General features: G+C 39.2%; 1 protein-coding gene across 3 annotated transcripts in view; it reads left to right on the top strand.

Annotated features, from left to right (window-relative positions):
• USP25 (ubiquitin specific peptidase 25) overlaps positions 1–18,677 on the top strand; it is a 55,247-nt gene that overhangs the window by 7,935 nt on the left and 28,635 nt on the right. For all 3 annotated transcript variants that reach the window (XM_081908086.1, XM_081908087.1, XM_081908085.1), the window contains exons 2-5: positions 8,804–8,881; positions 10,287–10,431; positions 13,258–13,381; positions 15,409–15,571. In XM_081908086.1, coding sequence (XP_081764212.1) covers positions 8,804–8,881; positions 10,287–10,431; positions 13,258–13,381; positions 15,409–15,571 — 510 coding nt within the window. The remainder of the gene's footprint in view (positions 1–8,803; positions 8,882–10,286; positions 10,432–13,257; positions 13,382–15,408; positions 15,572–18,677) is intronic.

The raw sequence follows: 18,677 nt of genomic DNA, 5'->3' as shown, positions 1-18,677 counted from the left end.
GTCTCGCATTAGTCACATTTATGCTTAGGAAAGATTCATAGGAGTCTTCTCTTTCTAAAATGGACAGTCTTCACTAGTTGTATGGAGGAGGAGGTAGTGTGGCAGTCCATTTGATGGTGTTCACTGTTTCTCTTAAACCTTCCTGATGTGAAACTGTTACTAATTGTGATTGTGATCTTTGTAGACAGATCTGTAATAGGGAACTATCTTTGATCACCATCTAATTTCACAGTATCTGCATGAATGTGTCTTTTTTATAGAGGTCTTTTATTTGTACATGACAGTATTTATAAACTTGAAAAAGTTTATTTGCTGTTTTCTACATTATTGCTACTTTTGCTGGAGAATAAAGGTAAAAGGACCCCTGACCATTAGGTCCAGTTGCGGGCGACTCTGGGGTTGTGGCGCTCATCTCGCTTTACTGGCCGAGGGAGCCAGCGTACAGCTTCTGGGTCATGTGGCCAGCATGACTAAGCCACTTCTGGAGAACCAGAGCAGCGCACGGAAATGCCGTTTACCTTCCCGTTGGAGCAGGACCTATTTATCTACTTGCACTTTGACGTGCTTTCGAACTGGTAGGGTGGCAGGAGAATTGGAGGCCTCATATTGTGACTTGCTTATGTCTGTAAACACAATGGGATGCAGAGGGGACTATTGAGATGGTATTTTAAAGTGAAGTGGTTGCAAGGTTACAAATGATTTATAGTACTTGGGATGATTTTTTCAATACCTACTTTTTATTGTGTTTTCATATTACAACAAAAAAGAGCAACAATAGTTAATAGTTTTTTTCTTTCTCGTTCCTATTTATACATTTTCCTATCTGTTTGTGTTCCCGGGGTTACTGGTTTTTATGCTGCCAGTTTTCTGGGGAAAGTTGATTAAATTTCATGTCAGCTTATTTTTCAGGTATTGTAGTCTTATGAAAATAAGAGTGTTTCTAGTTTCTGCTTTTTCAGAATCCTTCAAATGGTGGGATTTCCCACAAGTCCATAGCTTTAGGCTACAGTCCTAAACTTGTGGAAAAATCAGTGGGGCTTTCTTTTGAGCAGATGTCTATAGGATTGTGCTCTTAGTATCTGTAAAATTTTGCAGCTCTCATTTTGTGTCCTGAAGAGCCATTAAATGGATTAGTATCCTGCTAGTACCCTGTCCAGAATTCCTACCACAGCATCCAAAGGAGTCTTGTAGTTATTTTTGTTCCTGCCAAAGATACGTACCATCAGCTGTACATTTTTTTTGTACAAGTTGTGATATATATTGACTTTATAACTGTGCCCTTACCTTTCAGTTGAATTTATTTTTCATAGAAACATAGAATTGTAGAGTTGGAAGGGACCAAAGGTAATCTGTCCAACCCCTGCAGTGCAGGAATCCCAACTGAAGAATCCCAGATGACCATCCAACCTCTGTTTAGAAATGTCCATTGAAGGAGAGTCTACCAACTTCCAAGGTAGCCTGTTCCACAGTTCTTACTGTTAGAAAGTTCTTCCTAGTGTTGGAAACGTATTTTACTGGCAGAATGCTGGCTTAGATTTTCCTGCCTTGCAAACACGTGCTGAATTATGAAACACAGAATATTTAAGTGTACTCATAGCAAGAATAAAATGTTCTTTGCCTTCTTAAATTAAAAAAATTGCTTTCTAAGATTTAGAAAACTGTACCTTATACAGTGGTACCTCGGGTTAAGAACTTAATTCGTTCCAGAGGTCTGTTCTTAACCTGAAACTGTTCTTAATCTGAAGCACCACTTTAGCTAATGGGGCCTCCCGCTGCTGCCGCGCCGCCGGAGCACAAGTTCTGTTCTCATCCTGAAGCAAAGTTCTTAACCTGAGGTACTTCATCCTGAAGCAAAGTTCTTAACCTGAGGTACTATTTCTGGGTTAGTGGAATCTGTAACCTGAAGCGTATGTAACCCGAGGTACCACTGTATAAATGAATGGTATGTCACCAGATCCCGGAGAAGTGGCTTACTAATTTTCTTACTGTCACAAAAATTGTGTAGTCTTTTGGATTAGCTATGAGTTGAAAATCCCTGATCACCTTCTTTGGTGATCACTCATAGCCTAGCATGAACACTGTCTTAACAGTGAGTCGTAAGTGACTGTGGAGGCCAGTTCAGGATCCACATGTCCTTCCATAGTGGAGACATAGGTTTCTGGGCAGGAGTTGATCATGGTGAGGGTTTGCCAAACGTACCTTCCTCTTAGTACATTTCTCCCTTTCGTTCTGAGTCCGAGCCTCTTCAAATCCCATGTTCCTTGATGTTATCTGGGATTCAAAAGCAGGGAATCAAAAGCAGGCACAAAAGGAAAAATCCCACTTAATAGGTACTTGAAGGGCTTGAGTGTTCATTTTGTGCCTTGGTTTCCTTCCCTGAAGCCTGCATTGAGGTATATTCTTGAAAACCTTTGTGGAACGTGATCTGTGACAGATCAGTGATCTGTCCAGCAGTCTTTGGCACTTGCCATAGCTCTGGTAAAGAATACATCATGGCGATCTTCTGCTTGGACGATTACATAATCTAAGAGATGCCAGTGGTTCTGATGCACAGACTGAGGGTGCCTCCATGATGTTTTAAATTAATATTTTTGTTGAAAGAGTGCGTTGGTAATAACAAGGTTGTGCACTGCACATATAGTCAGAAGTAAGATTCCGTTCTGGTTGCTGTTGCCAATTCCTTCTTTCCCAATACTCCCAGGCCACAGATTAAAATCACCCAGGAAATTAATTTTACCTTCCTCATGTGTCTGTGATAGGATGGCATCCAGCTTTTCAGGATGAGCGGTTTGGATCCTAAATATGACTGCTCAGTCACAGATACAGCTGCTGTGCTACTCAGCTGCCTCATTCCTTGAGTCAGAATGACTGAATCTGTATCCACCACCCATGTGCCGGTCCATGACTAGGGGATTCTAGATTTCATGGAACTGCCCCTGTTACCATTTGTCAATTGTCGTGGGACTTTTTTGGGTTTGGGTTTAGGATGGGTTTTTGGAAGATGCCTGTTGGTTTTATGCGTGTAGATCACTGCACAGTCTTCACAGAAAGGCTCTATTCTGATGGCACGAGTGTCGTGATGACCAGTAGATTCTTATCGTGGAGAGGGGTTCAACAGTAAATTTGCAGAATGAATTTAGGTAGGCTACCAGCACTCAGTCTCAGCCCCACTGTTTGGCCGAGTGTGCAGAGAATGTGTCTGAAGCACTTTAAGCCGGGAAAAATACTATTTAAACCCTAAAGATTATGATATACTCCGAACATTATTTTAAAGTGTTGATAACAATGAGGATGATTTAGGCCTAATGCACAATGTAATGCTAATAAGCCATCTTTTAAAACAAACTATGGTTTAATGTGAATAAGCAGTGTGCTGGTGCCTGCTGCTCAAATGTTCCTGTGCTGTTCTTCCACTTCTACTGCTGTCGTACCACAAGTAAAACAAGCAGAGTCTGGCTTGTTCCATTGTCCAAACCTAGCAGGGTAAGTGGCGCTGGTGGTGGGGTGACATTTTAAATCGGTTTGGTGAATATATGGTTTAAAAAATCATGTTTAATTTAATTTTGTTAGCAGATACCTACTATTTGTTCTTCCACTATAGTTATTTTACTGTAATGGAAAAGTTGTGTCAGCATTCCACACAGCCTTGTTGTAGTACATATTGTAGATTTTCAAGACATATTTCATTATCTATTCTGCATAGTCTAAAATAGCCCTTCAGTGTTGGTGAGCAAAGTGAAATAAAATGTTGATGGGTCTCTCTCTCTCTCTCTCTCTCTCTCTCTCACACACACACACACACACACACACACGGCTTGCTCTTTATCTCACAGTTGTGCATTTCCTTGTTCTTGTAAAGGGTTATTAGTCACACAACTCCAGAAAAACATTCTTACTAAAAGTGTTTAAAAAAATAAATCCATCTCTAAATGTGCAAATATTTTGGAATCTGGGGAATCAAAGATCTGTTGAGCACAGGTCTTGAATTAAATCACCCTGCTTTGAATATTAAAACATTAGGTATGTTAATAGAAATATTCCATTTGTAAGCAGTTTAAAATCTGCAGCCCACCCTGAACTGGTCTCTTGCTTTCAAGAAGTTAATTTTGATTAATGTAGGGTCAGTATTCTGTATCACTTGTGTTAGGTTGTTATATGCTGACAAGGGATTGCCTCCCCATCTGCACACTTCCTGCATTTTGGTGTGTACTTTGACGTGATCAAGTCGTGAGGTTACCCTTGCCTGTTTACATGTGTAAAGAACAAGAAAAGGAGAACAAATGACAAGGTGCTTCCTTTTTTTTTTTTGTATTTGTTTACACATGTGGAACTGACCAGAAGCATGGAATTACAAATGCACAACATGTAAATGATAATCTTGCCTTCCAGTATGGTGAGCCACTAGAGACATATCTACAGGTAGACAGCCAGCATGGTTAGAGTGTTGGACAAGGACCTGAGAGACAAAAGTCAGACATGAAGCTTCCTGGGTGACTTTGGGCCAAGCTCTGCCTCTCGGCCTAACCTACCTCACAGGGCTCTTGCGAGGATAAAATTTCAGAGGGGAGAACCATGTATACCACCATGAGCTCTTTGGAGGAAAAGTGGAATATAAATGTAACAAATCATTGAAAAAACAGGTCCATAGATTTAGAGGCTGTCCTAGCAGCCACATATTTCATTACTCTATTTCATTACTGTTTCGGGTCTTGAATAATAAGGAACTGCAACACCCTTTCATTGGCAAGTGGAGGGATATGTGGATGGCTCCTTTCAAATCATTGTGCGTTGGATACGTGTTTTGCCACTACACTGCACACTTTTCCATTATAGTAAGATAACTGTAGCTTGGGGTCATTTTGCCCATGCAAAAAACTGCTGATAGCTGTATTCCATTTGACTCTTAAGGTGGCTTTTGGAGGTGTACAGACATTGAAAATTGGATTCACCAAGATTAGTTTAATGAGGTGATTGAAGCAGTTAAGCTCTGTTTTGGTTAACAAGAGATAAACAAAAGGTGTTTGTCAGTGAGCTGAGAATATTCTATATACTAAGGTTCAAAAGGGCTTCTTATATAACAAAGAATACCAACAATTCTTCACATTTTACATGCCAATACAGTTTAAATTATATATATATATTAAAAGCTACATATAAAAACATGTTTACTAATTCACAAACTAAGTACACATGTTCAGAGTGCATGGGAAATTGGTTTTTATAGATAAAAGTTTATAATTTGGTTCAAATTTAACAGTGCAGGCAACAGTTCCAGACCCCCGCATGCGTCGGTGGGGTGCATGAAAGCCCATGCCACCCCATTATGGCCCTGCCATGACCCCATTCTGCTACCCATTTTGGGACCCGTTCTTTTGGCACGTCACTGCCTGTAACAGTATACTGACTAGCAGCCATAGTGAATTTGTCTGATCCACCAAGTTTGTAACTGTATGAAAAAAGAAATAAGATTTGTCTGGCATGACTTGTTTTTGAGAAACCCATGCTGGATCTCAGTAATCCCAGCATTCTTTTCTAAGTGCCCACAGGGGCTTAAGCAACTCATATAAAGCCCCATATCTTGGGAGCTTTGTGTTCCACGGAGTATTTCTGCATGTTTGCATGTTGGGGCAGGAATTGTATTTAGATTGAAATGTTGTATAGGCATTACTGTAGAAATTGTTATAATTCCTATAATCTCAACAAGAAGAAAATAGCAAATTGACCAGATACTTAACCAGATACTTAAAAAGTAGCTGAAAAGGTTTGTGCTGATATACTTTAAATCATGGCGTAATAGTTGCAATAATGAAATTTATGTACCCGTGAAAGCTTATATTGTCATTAATAATAAATAATGATGTTTGTTTAATCCAATAAAATGTATATACATTTAAATAAATAAGCATGTTAAGAGCCATGCTGCAACAAACTAAAAGTCTATAGAGTGCAACATCCTGTTTCTCACAGAGCTCAGCCAGGAGCCTACAGCAGGACATGAGCACAGTTGCATTCTTCTGCTGTTCCCCAGAAGCTGGTGTCCTCTCCGTTTTCAGAGCCTGAACATATTGTAATGTTTTCTGTCACTTCTCTGACCCTGCTTCATGCTGCGTCCAAATGAAAATAGTTAGCATCTAATGATTCTCTTTTGGCAGCCTATGTGGGAACATTGGTGATTCTCCAGTTCTGAAGGGATAAATGTCCACTTAACACAGTTGACATCCACAGTCTGGGGTTTTGGCAGCCGAAAGTGCAGAATGGGAATTAGCTTGGAAAAGTAAACGCCATAGGGCACCCTCATGCTGTGTTGGCATTTTACCTGGCTATTTTTATTTATCAGTTCAGATGCTGATTAGTATCGCCTTTGTATAAAGTGCACCCTTTAATATATTATGTTAAAAAGGGAGAAATTGGATTTCCATTGTATGCTAAGGCTTGATGGAGGGAAATGTAAATCTGTAAGCTAGATGTAAAGCTGTAAAAGTGGGGAAGCTGTAGAGTTCATGCCAGGTACTTCATAACTTTGTTTATGCAAGCCTGGATGCTGGGAAATTCTTTACTAACAATTAGTTCCTGAGGAACTAATAATTTAAACAAGGCACAGGAAGAAGTTACGTACACAGCAAACAGAAGTAACTGTGACATGAAGCGCATAAACAAGACATCACAACGACACTTTGAGGGCTTTTAATGTATGCCTTTGTTTCTGATTCCATAATGATTGAGTAGCCTTAAACGGAAAACACTGCTCATTTCCCAAACATTAGTACAAAATAAGGTCAGGGAAAAGGACAATTCTTCGTAAAAGATAAAAGGCTTGTTTGTTTACAATACATGCACACATTGCTACCATAATTCACAAACCTCTCCCACAGCAAAAGGTATGAATTGGAGAAGGTAACTGTCAGATTCTAAGTTTGTATGGTCAGCAGCCATGCTAGTAGCACGACAGTAGGTTTTAAGCATTACCTTATCTAAACACTTAAGCCAGGTTCCACAGAGTCATGCAACTGGTTCTCTGAGCGCAAGGAGGCAGTAAGCTTTTTATTTTACTTTTATTTTTAACAGCAGCCCCCTTTCCTGCAGAGGAAAACTGCTTTTGAGATTGATGGGATTTCTACTAAATGAAAAAAAAATCTAAAAATCCCACTTGCTTGTCTGCAATCCGTTGTGTGACCTGAAGCAACTCTTGGGATCTGGACTTAGATTGTAGCTAAGCCCTGCTATTATGTTAGTGAACTTCTTCTTTGCTGGTTATGCTCTGGCCAGATAAGCTTTGGGTAAGAGCCTAACACTGAGTACTTCATATAATTCCTTAAGTGTACTTGTGTAAGGGACTGCCCTCTCCCCGAAGAACTATAATAAATTTTGCACACATATTCGTGCTTTGTTATCTGGTGACATCAGCAGTGATTTTTGACAGGTTCAGCGCATGAGATTTTAAAATACAGTATAAAATTGCAGGCACTAAAGCCAGTAGGAGAGATTTTTTTAAAAAAACTTAAGTTTTCAGTGTTTCCATATCAGCCTTCCTTTTGTGCTGACGTATTATGCAGTCGCTGTTTTAGGCACATGGATAGTGGAAATCTTGTATTGCATATAACAGTATCCAAAACCATTGTGTGTGTACTTCTATACTGTCCACTTCACTGTTTTACAACTTGCAGCTTGTATTTTATTAATGCAACATTTTTCTAAGGTATTTTTTTTATCAGTACCTGTGTATTGCCATCTGATCAGTTCAGCATGCTCAGTGCCACTGTTTATGCATTCTGTGAAGCTAAAGGGCACTGTGCTTCACAACTTTTAGGTGTGGGGTTCTTTTTAATGTTGTGAGCCATCCTGAACATTGCTTTTATGGTGGAAAGGTGGTATATAGTCTTGAATAACCGCCGCAACCCCAGAGTCGTTCACGACTAGACTTAACTGTCAGGGGTCCCTTTACCTTTAACCTTCTATGGATAGTTTTCTTTTTCTTGCAAGGAATATGCCAATACGATTTTATTTTATTTTATTTACTGTCTTATGTCATGTTTGAATTTGAAATATATGAAGCAAAATTAAAGGTCCTCTTTGCTTGCTTGCTTGCTTGCTTGCTTGCTTGCTTGCTTGCTTGTTTTTACAATCAGTTTCCAGGGCTGTTTCATGAGACTTCCTAGTTACTTGACAACATCAGTTCATTTTTAGATGGTTGCCTATGATATTAAAATACATGACATACTTGACGTATGTAGTTAGACTGAGGGTACCAACCACCCCCAGTGCTGTTTAACTTCTAATTCCCATCAGCCAGCATGACAAATAGCCAGGGTCCAGGAATGTTGGGAGCTGCAGTTGAACAGCGCTTGGAAAGCACCATATTAGCTATTTCTCAGCTAGACTCTATACAATATATATTTATGGGCAGTGATACTTAAATAAGAGCATTGTGTATTGCAGTATTTAAAATATTGAGATCCCGAGATAACAATGATTGTCTTTATGGGCTTAGCCCATGCTTTCACAGTAGTACACTGTGCGGTATTTTTGTATCTAGGACACTATTTTATGCTTTGAAGGCTCACTTTCTAATATGGTATAATGACATGGGAAGATTAAATTGAACCCTTTTCTGTCCTCAAATTCTTTAGCTCTCACAGAAGTATTTTCTTTCATCTTAAGCAAATACATGTTCTCCAGGCTCTCCCGTAATGCATTGTTTCAAAGACAAATAAAAATATCACTACAAATCTTCTCTTTCCACAAGCTGAAAGGGTTTTGTTGCCATAATTTGTCTTTGGTGTTTGACCAGCTTTTTATTTTTCAGCACCAGCAGACGTTTCTGAATCAGCTAAGAGAGATCACTGGCATCAATGACACCCAAGTACTGCAGCAAGCCTTGAAGGTATGGTGGTTTTCAAAGATGATTCTGTGTTTATATCTGTCTGCATCTAAATAAGGTTCCTTCTGATGGACAGAAAGTTTTTAATAGGATTACTTTAAAATTATTTAAGCGAGGAATTCAGATAACGTAAAGTATGGCAAAGGCTGGTTTAAAAAACACCTTCCTTTTGTATCTTACCTTTGTTTTTGTTTTTTCATCGAGTGAATGCCTATATGTACTAGACGTATAGGCATTCACCAGATATAGACTGCCTTAGTTTCAGCAAGGTGGTGGCCTTTTGTGCCATCTGACCATACCCTGGGGACTAGGAAATATAAGGGCCTTCCCAAATGGTTTATGTAAATAATGCTGCTGATGAAAACATGCCTGTAAAATACTTTATCTAACTAAGAAATACTGTGTATGTGGAGCATACCATGCGGAAAACCTTTCTGACATCTGTCTGAGATGCTGACCTTTGACTCCATGTTGCCAGTTCACCAATGCACAATGCAAGCAAGAAAAGATCTCTTTGGTTAAGGTTCAACCTGCACAAGACCCTGCCATCTCTTGCTGTTCAGTTGGGGAAAGTATCTTTTATTACAGTCTCTACTGAACTTTAGAGCAAGGAAAAGGTGTGTCTCAGGACCACATAGATGGACACAAAATCTTACCAGTTTTCTCTGTTCTGTTCAGCTTCTATCAATTGTAAGCTGTTTTACTCTTAGATTTGCTACTTGAGAATGTATAAAACAGAAAAGTGGATTCATCTCAAAATATTTTAAGCCAAATATGTAAAAGAAAGTATGGGCTTCTTTCAGAAATAGCAATCTTGTAGGACTTTTTGTTCTGCTAGTTCACCAAATTCTTGTAGTATGGCATGTAGGATTTGAGCTTTTGCCTTAGTGTTATTAAATTATTATCCTCGGGGTTGGCAAAATATTTTTAATTCCAAGTCATCAGAATAAATTTTAAGCAACTGGTTTATTGGAAGACATGGGTGTGTGTCAACATTCTTAGGCACCTGCATCAGACATCATTGGATGACTAGAATTTCTCTACTCTGCTTAACTGATTGCTTATTTCAACTATTTTTTATTTTAAATTCTTCTTGGAATCAGCTTAGCCAAGGAACTAAACACTCTGAGTATCATCCAACAAGAAGTCAAGCACTTTTAATTTCTGTTGGTTTTCCAGTCGTAGAGAGTTCTTTTGCTGAAACTAGTGGGACTGTACACAAATCTATCACCTTCTTTAGTGCGACTTAATTTACATGTAAATAATTTTATCGTAAGTTTCTAATCATGAAATTGCGTGCATTGTGTGCAGGTGTAAAGTAATTCGGGTTAGTCTTGGAAGCTAGCTCTGCCCTAATTGGTTGGTTATAAGATGGCATACCAATATGTTTATTCTGTTACATTTAAAGGATAGCAATGGGAATTTGGAGTTAGCTGTTGCTTTCCTTACTGCAAAGAATGCTAAGATTCCTCAGCAGGAAGAGACAACGTACTATCAAACAGCACTTTCTGGCAATGACAGATACATCAGCGTAGGCAGCCAAGCAGATACAAGTAAGTGGTTTTTTTCTGTGTTACTGAAGTACCAACCAAACTAAATACTTGGTCAGAAGACCTTGTCACTCTAGTCTGCTATTTTATATAAAGTGATTCCTTTATGCCTATAGATCTTGGAGGTTTTGGTTAAAGTGATTTATTTTTCAAGAAGTTTGTCTTTATTGAAAACACAATAATATAGTAATATAACAGAAAATGAAAGGGAAACCACGAGGGTCCATGTAGTGCACTTAGCTTTCACCATTTGTGTCTGAAAAACAACATTAATATCTGGTAATTGCGATTTCACTGCCCTGGAAAATTGCTGACCTAGTATCTTTATACCTCCATCTGTGTACTTTTAGAAATGCCTCCAAATTGGTAATTACTTCAAAATATGAAGCAAGAAAATATTACTCTGATTAGTGAAGCTTAACAGTAAAATATCAATCCATATCAAAAAAGCCATGTGATAACTATTTGTGTTTGGAATCCATATGTCCCAGTGCAAGCACATTTAACTTGAGAAGTGTTACAGAATCCCAGAAAACTCACAATTTGGCCAAATAACAGTGCATAGATTTGAAATTAAAAGTTAATATATTCTATGATTAACAAAAGTACAGTGGTGCCCCGCAAGACGAACGCCTTGCAAGACGGAAAACCCACTAGACGAAAGGGTTTTCCGTTTTGGAGCCGCTTCGCAAAACGAATTTCCCTATGGGCTTCCTTTGCAAGACAAAAGCCCATAGGGAAATCTCCGGGACAGCGGGGAAGCGCAGCGCGTCTTCCCCACTGTTCTCGGACCTCCTCCGAAGGCTGGCGGTGGGGCGGAGAGACCTTCTCCCCGCGCCAGCCTTCGGATGGCTGTCCTGAAGACTTGCGGTGGGAGGAGGGTTTTCCTTCCCACCGCCAACATTCAGAATGCTGTTCTGAATGTTGGCGGTGGGGAGGAAAAACCCTCCTCCCACCGCAAGCCCCGGGAAAAGAGGAGAAGCGCTGTGCGCCTTCCCCTCTGTTCCCGTACCTGTGCTGAAGGCTTGCGGTGGGGAGAAAAGCCCTTCTCCGCACTGCCAGCCTGGCAACCGGTCTCCATAGGAACACATTAATTGATTTTTAATGCATTCCTATGGGAAACCGTGCTTCGCAAGATGAAAAACTCGCAAGAAGAAAAAACTTGCGGAACGAATTAATTTCGTCTTGCAAGGCACCACTGTATGTAGCGTTGAGTAAGACTAGCGTGACAGTAAATAAGCCTGACCTGTAACATTCATATTTAATGCTAAGTGAACTGTAAGCACCTCACACTATAGATTTCTAAGCATTACACCCAACCCTTTTGTTAATCTAGACTTGCATTTTATTTTTGTGTTCTGTCATGATTGTGACAGGTGTGAGAACTCCGGATGCTTTTTTTCCTACTAGTTGGCAGAAAAACTTGCTGTTCAGGAACAAGGAAAGGGAAAAGTGTATAAGCTTTGGGAAAGCCAATAGGGTTTGTCCTTGGCACATTTTGAAGTTTCTCCATATTTAACAATGGATAGTGTTGTCTGATTTGTAATGATAGCGTTCTTGTTAAAATAAAGGAAATGAAAGACTTATTTCCTTGGAACACACCTAGGAGAGAATCAGACAAGCTCCAAACAGTGTGATGGCAGCTGCTTAAAGCTACCTTGTTTTCCATCTCCAAATACACGAAGCATTCTGTGTGGAAAGCTTATGATCTGCAGCATCTAGTTTTTTTTTTAGCAACCTAACCAATAGCACATACTTTTTGAGCAGTTTTGTGGCATGATACTGTTCAGATCACCAAAACCTGCAGATGACTGGCTTTCCTATGTTAACCACCTTAACCTTTACTGACCACTGTATAATATGACCTAGTCATATATGCATATCCCAACTTTTAGACCAAGATATGCATGAGCTTTGCACCTGCACATTACATCCTGGTACTGTCCCCTCCCTTCCTTGAGTACTGCAGCTAAAGAGTTTATAAGCTAATAAGCTAAAGTTTCCCATTATTTCCAAACCACAAATCTATAGTTACCAGGTTCTGAACAAACCTGGTAGTTTGAAATGAGCTGCAGCCCAAATTGGATTGATTAGATTTTTTTATATACCATATTTTTCGCTCTATAAGATGCACTTTTCCCCTCCTAAAAAGTAAGGGGAGATGTGTCATGGAGATAATGCAGGCTCCAGTGCTTCAGGGATAGCCACCCGAAGCCTCCGGAACGCAGTGGGAGATCCCACTGCGCTCTGGAGGCTTCACGTTGCTTTCGCTTAAGCCAGGAGAGCAAGAGGGATCGGTGCGCACCTATCCCTCTTGCTCTCTGGGCTTCACTTCGCTGGAGAGGCGCTGTGCAGCTTTCCCTCTCTTCGCAGCGCCCCTTCAGCAAAGCGGGAGGAGAAATGGAAGGGGCTCCGTTTCTCCTGCCGCTTCACTGAAGGGGCGCTGCGCAGACAGGGAGAGAATATTTTTTTTCTTGCTCTCCTCTAAAACTAGGTGTGTCTTATGGTCGGGTGCGTCTTATAGAGTGAAAAATGTGGTGCATGTCAGAAATATTTCACTGGTAGTATTGGTTGTATTGGATAATCATCTGAAGTTTCACAAGCCATAGTTTATGAAGTTGTCACCACATGCTCCTCCTCTGCCCCCCCCTTTTCCTTTCTTCCATTGTGTACTGGTTTTCCTTGTGGAGATCCTGGCTTGGATTGTCAGGGACATTAAACCCAAATTCCGCCAAGCCTGTACCATTGTTCTGAAACTAGCGCAAGATAAGTTGATGCTTTTCATTCTGTTGCATTTTTAATTTTGAGAAATGCAGTTTTGCATTTCAGATGTGATTGATCTCACAGGAGATGATAAAGATGATCTTCAGAGAGCAATTGCTCTCAGTTTGGAGGAATCAAACAGGGCATTCAGGGAGACTGGCATAACAGATGAGGAACAGGCCATTAGCAGGTAAGCAAATAAGAATCAAATATTGGTTTTCTTTATGAATGATAGTTTCTTTGTTGCAGTATGCTCTAGATATTAAAAATCACTCTCCATGCGTGTGAATTTGTTATAGCTACCTATTTTAGTAATTCTTCAGAGAAGCGTTTGTGAAGGTGAATTTGACATTAAACTTTATCTGAGATATTTCAGTATTAAAATTTATTATGGCTCTGTGTGTGACAGCCACATCCAGCAGTTGGCTGTCTAGAAACTGGTTGCTGCTGCAAGCTTTCACTTAAAGTAGAATTACTGTCTTTAGAATTAGTATACCATAGGCTTTGAGGCCCACTGAAACGTGGAATTATTTATAATACTTGTAATATATTGAGGGGCACAAGCAATGTATCTTTCAACCAGGGATGCCTAACTTTTAACCTTCCAGCTATTGCACCATGCTGGCTGATAAGAGTTATAGTTAAGCAACATCTGGAGAACCGCATGTCAGCCTCATGCTTGGTTCTGTTTTCTTCCCCTTCCTCCATACACTTCTGTGCCCTTAAAAGACAGACCCATTCAGTCACCTAGACCTAAAAATGCTCCGTATTTTGCATGGTTTCATATTGCAATTAAAATTGGAATTGGACAAATTCCAGCGCTATCAATGACCAATACCTAAATAACATCTCCCGTCTTCAGAGGCAGTATGCCACTGTGGACTAGTTGCTTGAGACAAAAGCATGTAGGGGCTGCTGCCTTAATTCCCTGCTGGCAGACCTTCTTGAAGCATCTGTTTTACTATCATGGGAAACAGGATGCTGGATTAGATGAACATCTGGTCTACATGTCAACATCAATTAGCCTTTGGTGCCTCTAAAGAATAAATAGCTAAAACAAATATATAAACATTGAAATGGTGACATTAATAACATTAAAACTTATAATAAAACATTTCTAGTAGCCAAATGCCAGTCCTACAAATTTGTAGAGTATCATTGTTGCTATATTGAACAACAAAGCAACGTGTGTGAAATTTTCATGTCTTTGAATATTATATGCACAAAGTTCCTGACATTACTTTTGCCATGATGTGCATGTTGTCTGCTTATGTTTGTTATTTCTGGATGTCCTTTATATCTTCGTTCCAAGTGAGTCCTTCAACTAGGACTTGCCTTGTCTTGGGATTTTAAAGTATGCTTCCTGAGTGCTCATGTGTACCTCTTGGGAATTCCATTGTCTATTTTCTTAATGGATACTAGATTGTGTTCTAGAGAAGAAGTAAGTTCTATGAAAAGGAACGTAGGGTTTGGAAAATTCATCTTGCAACTATATGTTATGGTAATCCTATGGTAGGGAGCTATGTGCTAGTTTTAAAGTCAAAGTAAACCAGGTTGTCACCATCACATTTTATAGTTTTATTTATTTTATAAAATATACATGCCACCTGTATGTAAAAATGAAAAAATCCTCACAGCAGTTTACAAAGCAGTGGTAGTATCTCCTTATAACATGTTAACACAATTTTCCTTCATGATTCTTTATTAGAGAAGGTTTAATTCAAGCTTTATAACCTGGAGATTGGTCTAAATATTGTAGAAATACAAGGTTTTGGTTCAAATCAAAAATGTTTTTTAAAATATACTTGAATACTTTCATTTTTCAAAAAAGAGAGGTGGTAGTTGTATTAAGCCTACATGCCACTAGATAGCAACTTTAACAAGAAAGTCTTATTGCAGCTTAAAGGCCAACAAATTTATTATTTCATAAGGGCCTCATTCATGCTTGGGGCCACTTGATAGCAGTGGGTGTGGCCAGCCCACATTCCTGCACACAGAACACATGCATGCAGATCAGATGATGTATAGAAATTTAATTAATAATAAATAAATAAATAAAATTGCTCAATATAAGCCCAGTTGCATAATCATTATTCGTTGGAAAAATCTGTACTGATGTATCCTAAGTTTCTGAGCTGTTGTGTTTCCCGTAATGACATGATCTTGATATATTGTTGCTTACTTTCCATTTTCTCATTATTTCCATTGATTTCTAAGAGTTTTAGAAGCCAGCATAGCAGAAAACAAAGCAAGTTTGAAAAGGACTCATCCAGAAGTGTGGAGTGACTCTCCGAATCCGTATGATAGAAAACGTCAAGATAATTGCCCGGTGGGATTGAAAAACGTTGGCAATACATGCTGGTTCAGTGCAGTTATACAGGTAGAGGATTTATACACTTAAGTAAAAAATTGAACCATGGTATGTATTAAGCACCTATGTATACTGGAGATACAAGTAACTGATTTAACACACAAAGAACATGCTGTGCAGAAACATAAGATGAAGCAGCAGCAGAAAATGTTCACTATTATCTACACTTAACAAAATCAATTTGTCATTAGAATTGCCACTAGCATATGGGATTTATGTTAAAGAAATCTTGGCTATTAAGAAGATAATTATGCAATGATGATGATGATGATGATGATGATTAATAATACCCCGTCTATCTGGCTGGGTTTCCTTAGCCTCTCTGGATGGCTTACAGCGTATATAAAACCATAATAAAACATCGAGCATTAAAATAAGTAAGTCAATGAATTAGTTTGGCTTCATCCAAACTGTGGCTTGACTTAGTTGCTTTGTGAAACACATGTGGCACTCCTGTATAGACACTAGGAAGGCCCCTGGAACAATACAAGTTTTATGACACACAGCACGGAGCCGAAGCTGCAGGTTCAATCCCTGTAAGGGACAGTTGCATTTTCCTGCATTGCAGGGGGTTGAACTAGATGATTCTCAGAGTCCTTTCCAATTCTACAATTCCATGAAACAATGTGATAAAACCACAGTGTGTGCTGGAGTATGTCCTTGTAGACATCTGGGTGATCCTTTTTGCCTTTATGTAGTCCTTCTTCTCCTCTGTGATGGTGTTACGCCAGTCAAATAGAGAAGGACTATGAACTTTTCAAATCCTAGTTTTCCCTCATGCTTACAATAGACCACATTTCCAGTAGTTGTGCATGTCCAAGTAGTGGAAATTTAATCTCGTCAAGAGGCTTGAAAACTGACCTTAGTCTTGTGATCTCATATTAACGCCACCCATATGCAACTTTATACCTCTTAGTCATATTATATTGGTTGCTATCTAGCACATACATGGTACAAATTTGAAATAAAATGATTGCCTTAAAATTGCTATCAAAATGCTAGGTTTGATACATTACAATTTTGTAGTGACAGAAATACAGATTCTTAAGTTTATCTGTTTTGTTTGACAACCAGAACAGATTATGTTTCAAGTTACCATCCTCGTTGACTTCATGTGGGATAAATTTGGACATTACCTACTACAGTATTTATTTAACCACAGGATTGATAGGCTCCTTAGATTGCATCCACTGTGGGACAATATTTCATGCTTTCCCTAGGGGTCTTTTGAAATCTGACACATTTTCATAAGAGGTCAACAATGTGCAATGTTGCTTTCATTAATCAATGACGTGCTGTGTGGTATAGTACTACGGTGAAACGAAAACAAATCTTATGCTGCTGTTGCAAATTTTCCTTTCAAAACTAGTCCTAATGAAAGTTTAGCTATATTGAGGTTGTCTTTTTATGGATCATTTCTTTGGTTACTACCACTTGCATCTTAAGCCAAAAGTTTGTTTTTGTTCAGTCAGTATCATCTGCCAGAAAAGCAAAGTTGTTTTGAACATTCTGTTAGAGCGTGGGGTAACACAAATCTCTGTGTGGATACAATATTTTCTGGAAACTTACATATAACTTCCATGCATGCTAGCTTCAGCACTGAAGGTGATTTTTAAAATATATTTCAGCAGTGCATCTATAAGTGAGCAATACGTAATATGAAGACCCCAAGACCCCCACTCAAAGCCATAATAAAATCTGCTTCTTAAAGTTTGTAGAATATAACATCTATATCCCGAGATTTATTTAGTCCTTTGCTTTTTCTAGTACTTACCTTTCATCCTTTTTTTGTCCTGCATAGTTCTAAAATCAATAACAGTAACATATCTTCAGTTAACAGCATAAATGTCTTCATTAATCAGAAGATAAAAATATCTGGCATGAATCTCCTTGGTTCTTTTCTAATCGTTTGCCACCCTTTTAAGCAGTGCATAGGCTCCCATGAAGCTCTCCCACTGTCTCAGCTGTAACATATTGTAGAGTGTGCTTTTTGTGTGGTGTGTGCTCTTCCCTTTAATGCCATAGTTTTTGTGAAAGCTAAGTATGATTCAGCCAGCAGCAGTAGTATTGATGCCAAATGTTACATTGCCATTGACTCTTTTGTGTGTTGCATCCCTGAATCCATTAGAACCCCCAAACAAGGAAGAAGCATGAGCAGCTTAAGCCTTTTTTCACCTTGCTTCTTCAGTAGTATCTAAAATACTATTTGTAGGATTCACCCAAATCGAGATTCAGAAACCATTTGGGTCTCAGCAAGTCAGTCCAGCGCTCTGTGCAATGGTAGAAGGTGCAAGAGGGAGAACTGCAAGAGTTTGTAATGTTTGAAGTGGCTCTGAGTACTGCTGCCACTTAATTCAGATGCCTTTAAGGCTGCTGTCCTTTGCACTATTACCCAAGACTGTGTACACGTGGGCATAGTGTGATTTGGTTCTTGGTAAACTTGCAGGCGTTTGAGTTGTATGTCTAACTTCTTTAAGTGACTTTCCTGCCCCCCCCCAAAATAATGGACCTCCCCCCCAGCTTTGAGCTAGAACTGGTGTGTTGCTAGGAAGCTGCTATTCGTTAAGGTTTTTATGTATAGCTTGTTACCATGGCACTTGATGTCACTTGGCAGAAAGCAGCAATCTCAAGCTAGAACAGTGAGACACTTTGAAATTAGTTTTGGAAAGCTGGGAGCTTGTATAAATGTGTTCAGAAAAAAGGAACAATACTTAAGGTTTGCTATGTTAAATATTCTGATAAGCTTGGTCATATGGGAATTGTTAAGCATAGTACATGACCAGAGGGTATGTTGAAGCTGCATTTGGAGTGCCCTCCAACTGTCTTTTAAAATATGGGTAGGATTCCCCCTCCTCATGTCCACAGCTGTACTCCAACAGGATGAGACAGGATCTCTTAACTGGACAAGTCAAAATCTACTTGGTTAACTCTTGTCAGCAACCTGCACATTCTGATACTGGCTATCTTACACTTCCCGGAGAAAGCATGTATTGTTTATACAGTACAATGAACCATTTACATTCCACATTTTAATACCTTCATCCATTCCTTTTAAGAGAAAAAAACCCCCTCAGAAAATACAGTTGGAGAAAAGTGATTTCTCCACAAGTCTTTT

This window comes from Podarcis melisellensis (genome assembly GCF_964234715.1).
Source record: "Podarcis melisellensis genome assembly, chromosome: 4".
In the NCBI taxonomy this organism is placed as follows: domain Eukaryota; kingdom Metazoa; phylum Chordata; class Lepidosauria; order Squamata; family Lacertidae; genus Podarcis; species Podarcis melisellensis.
This window is presented reverse-complemented; position numbering and strand designations above follow the sequence as displayed.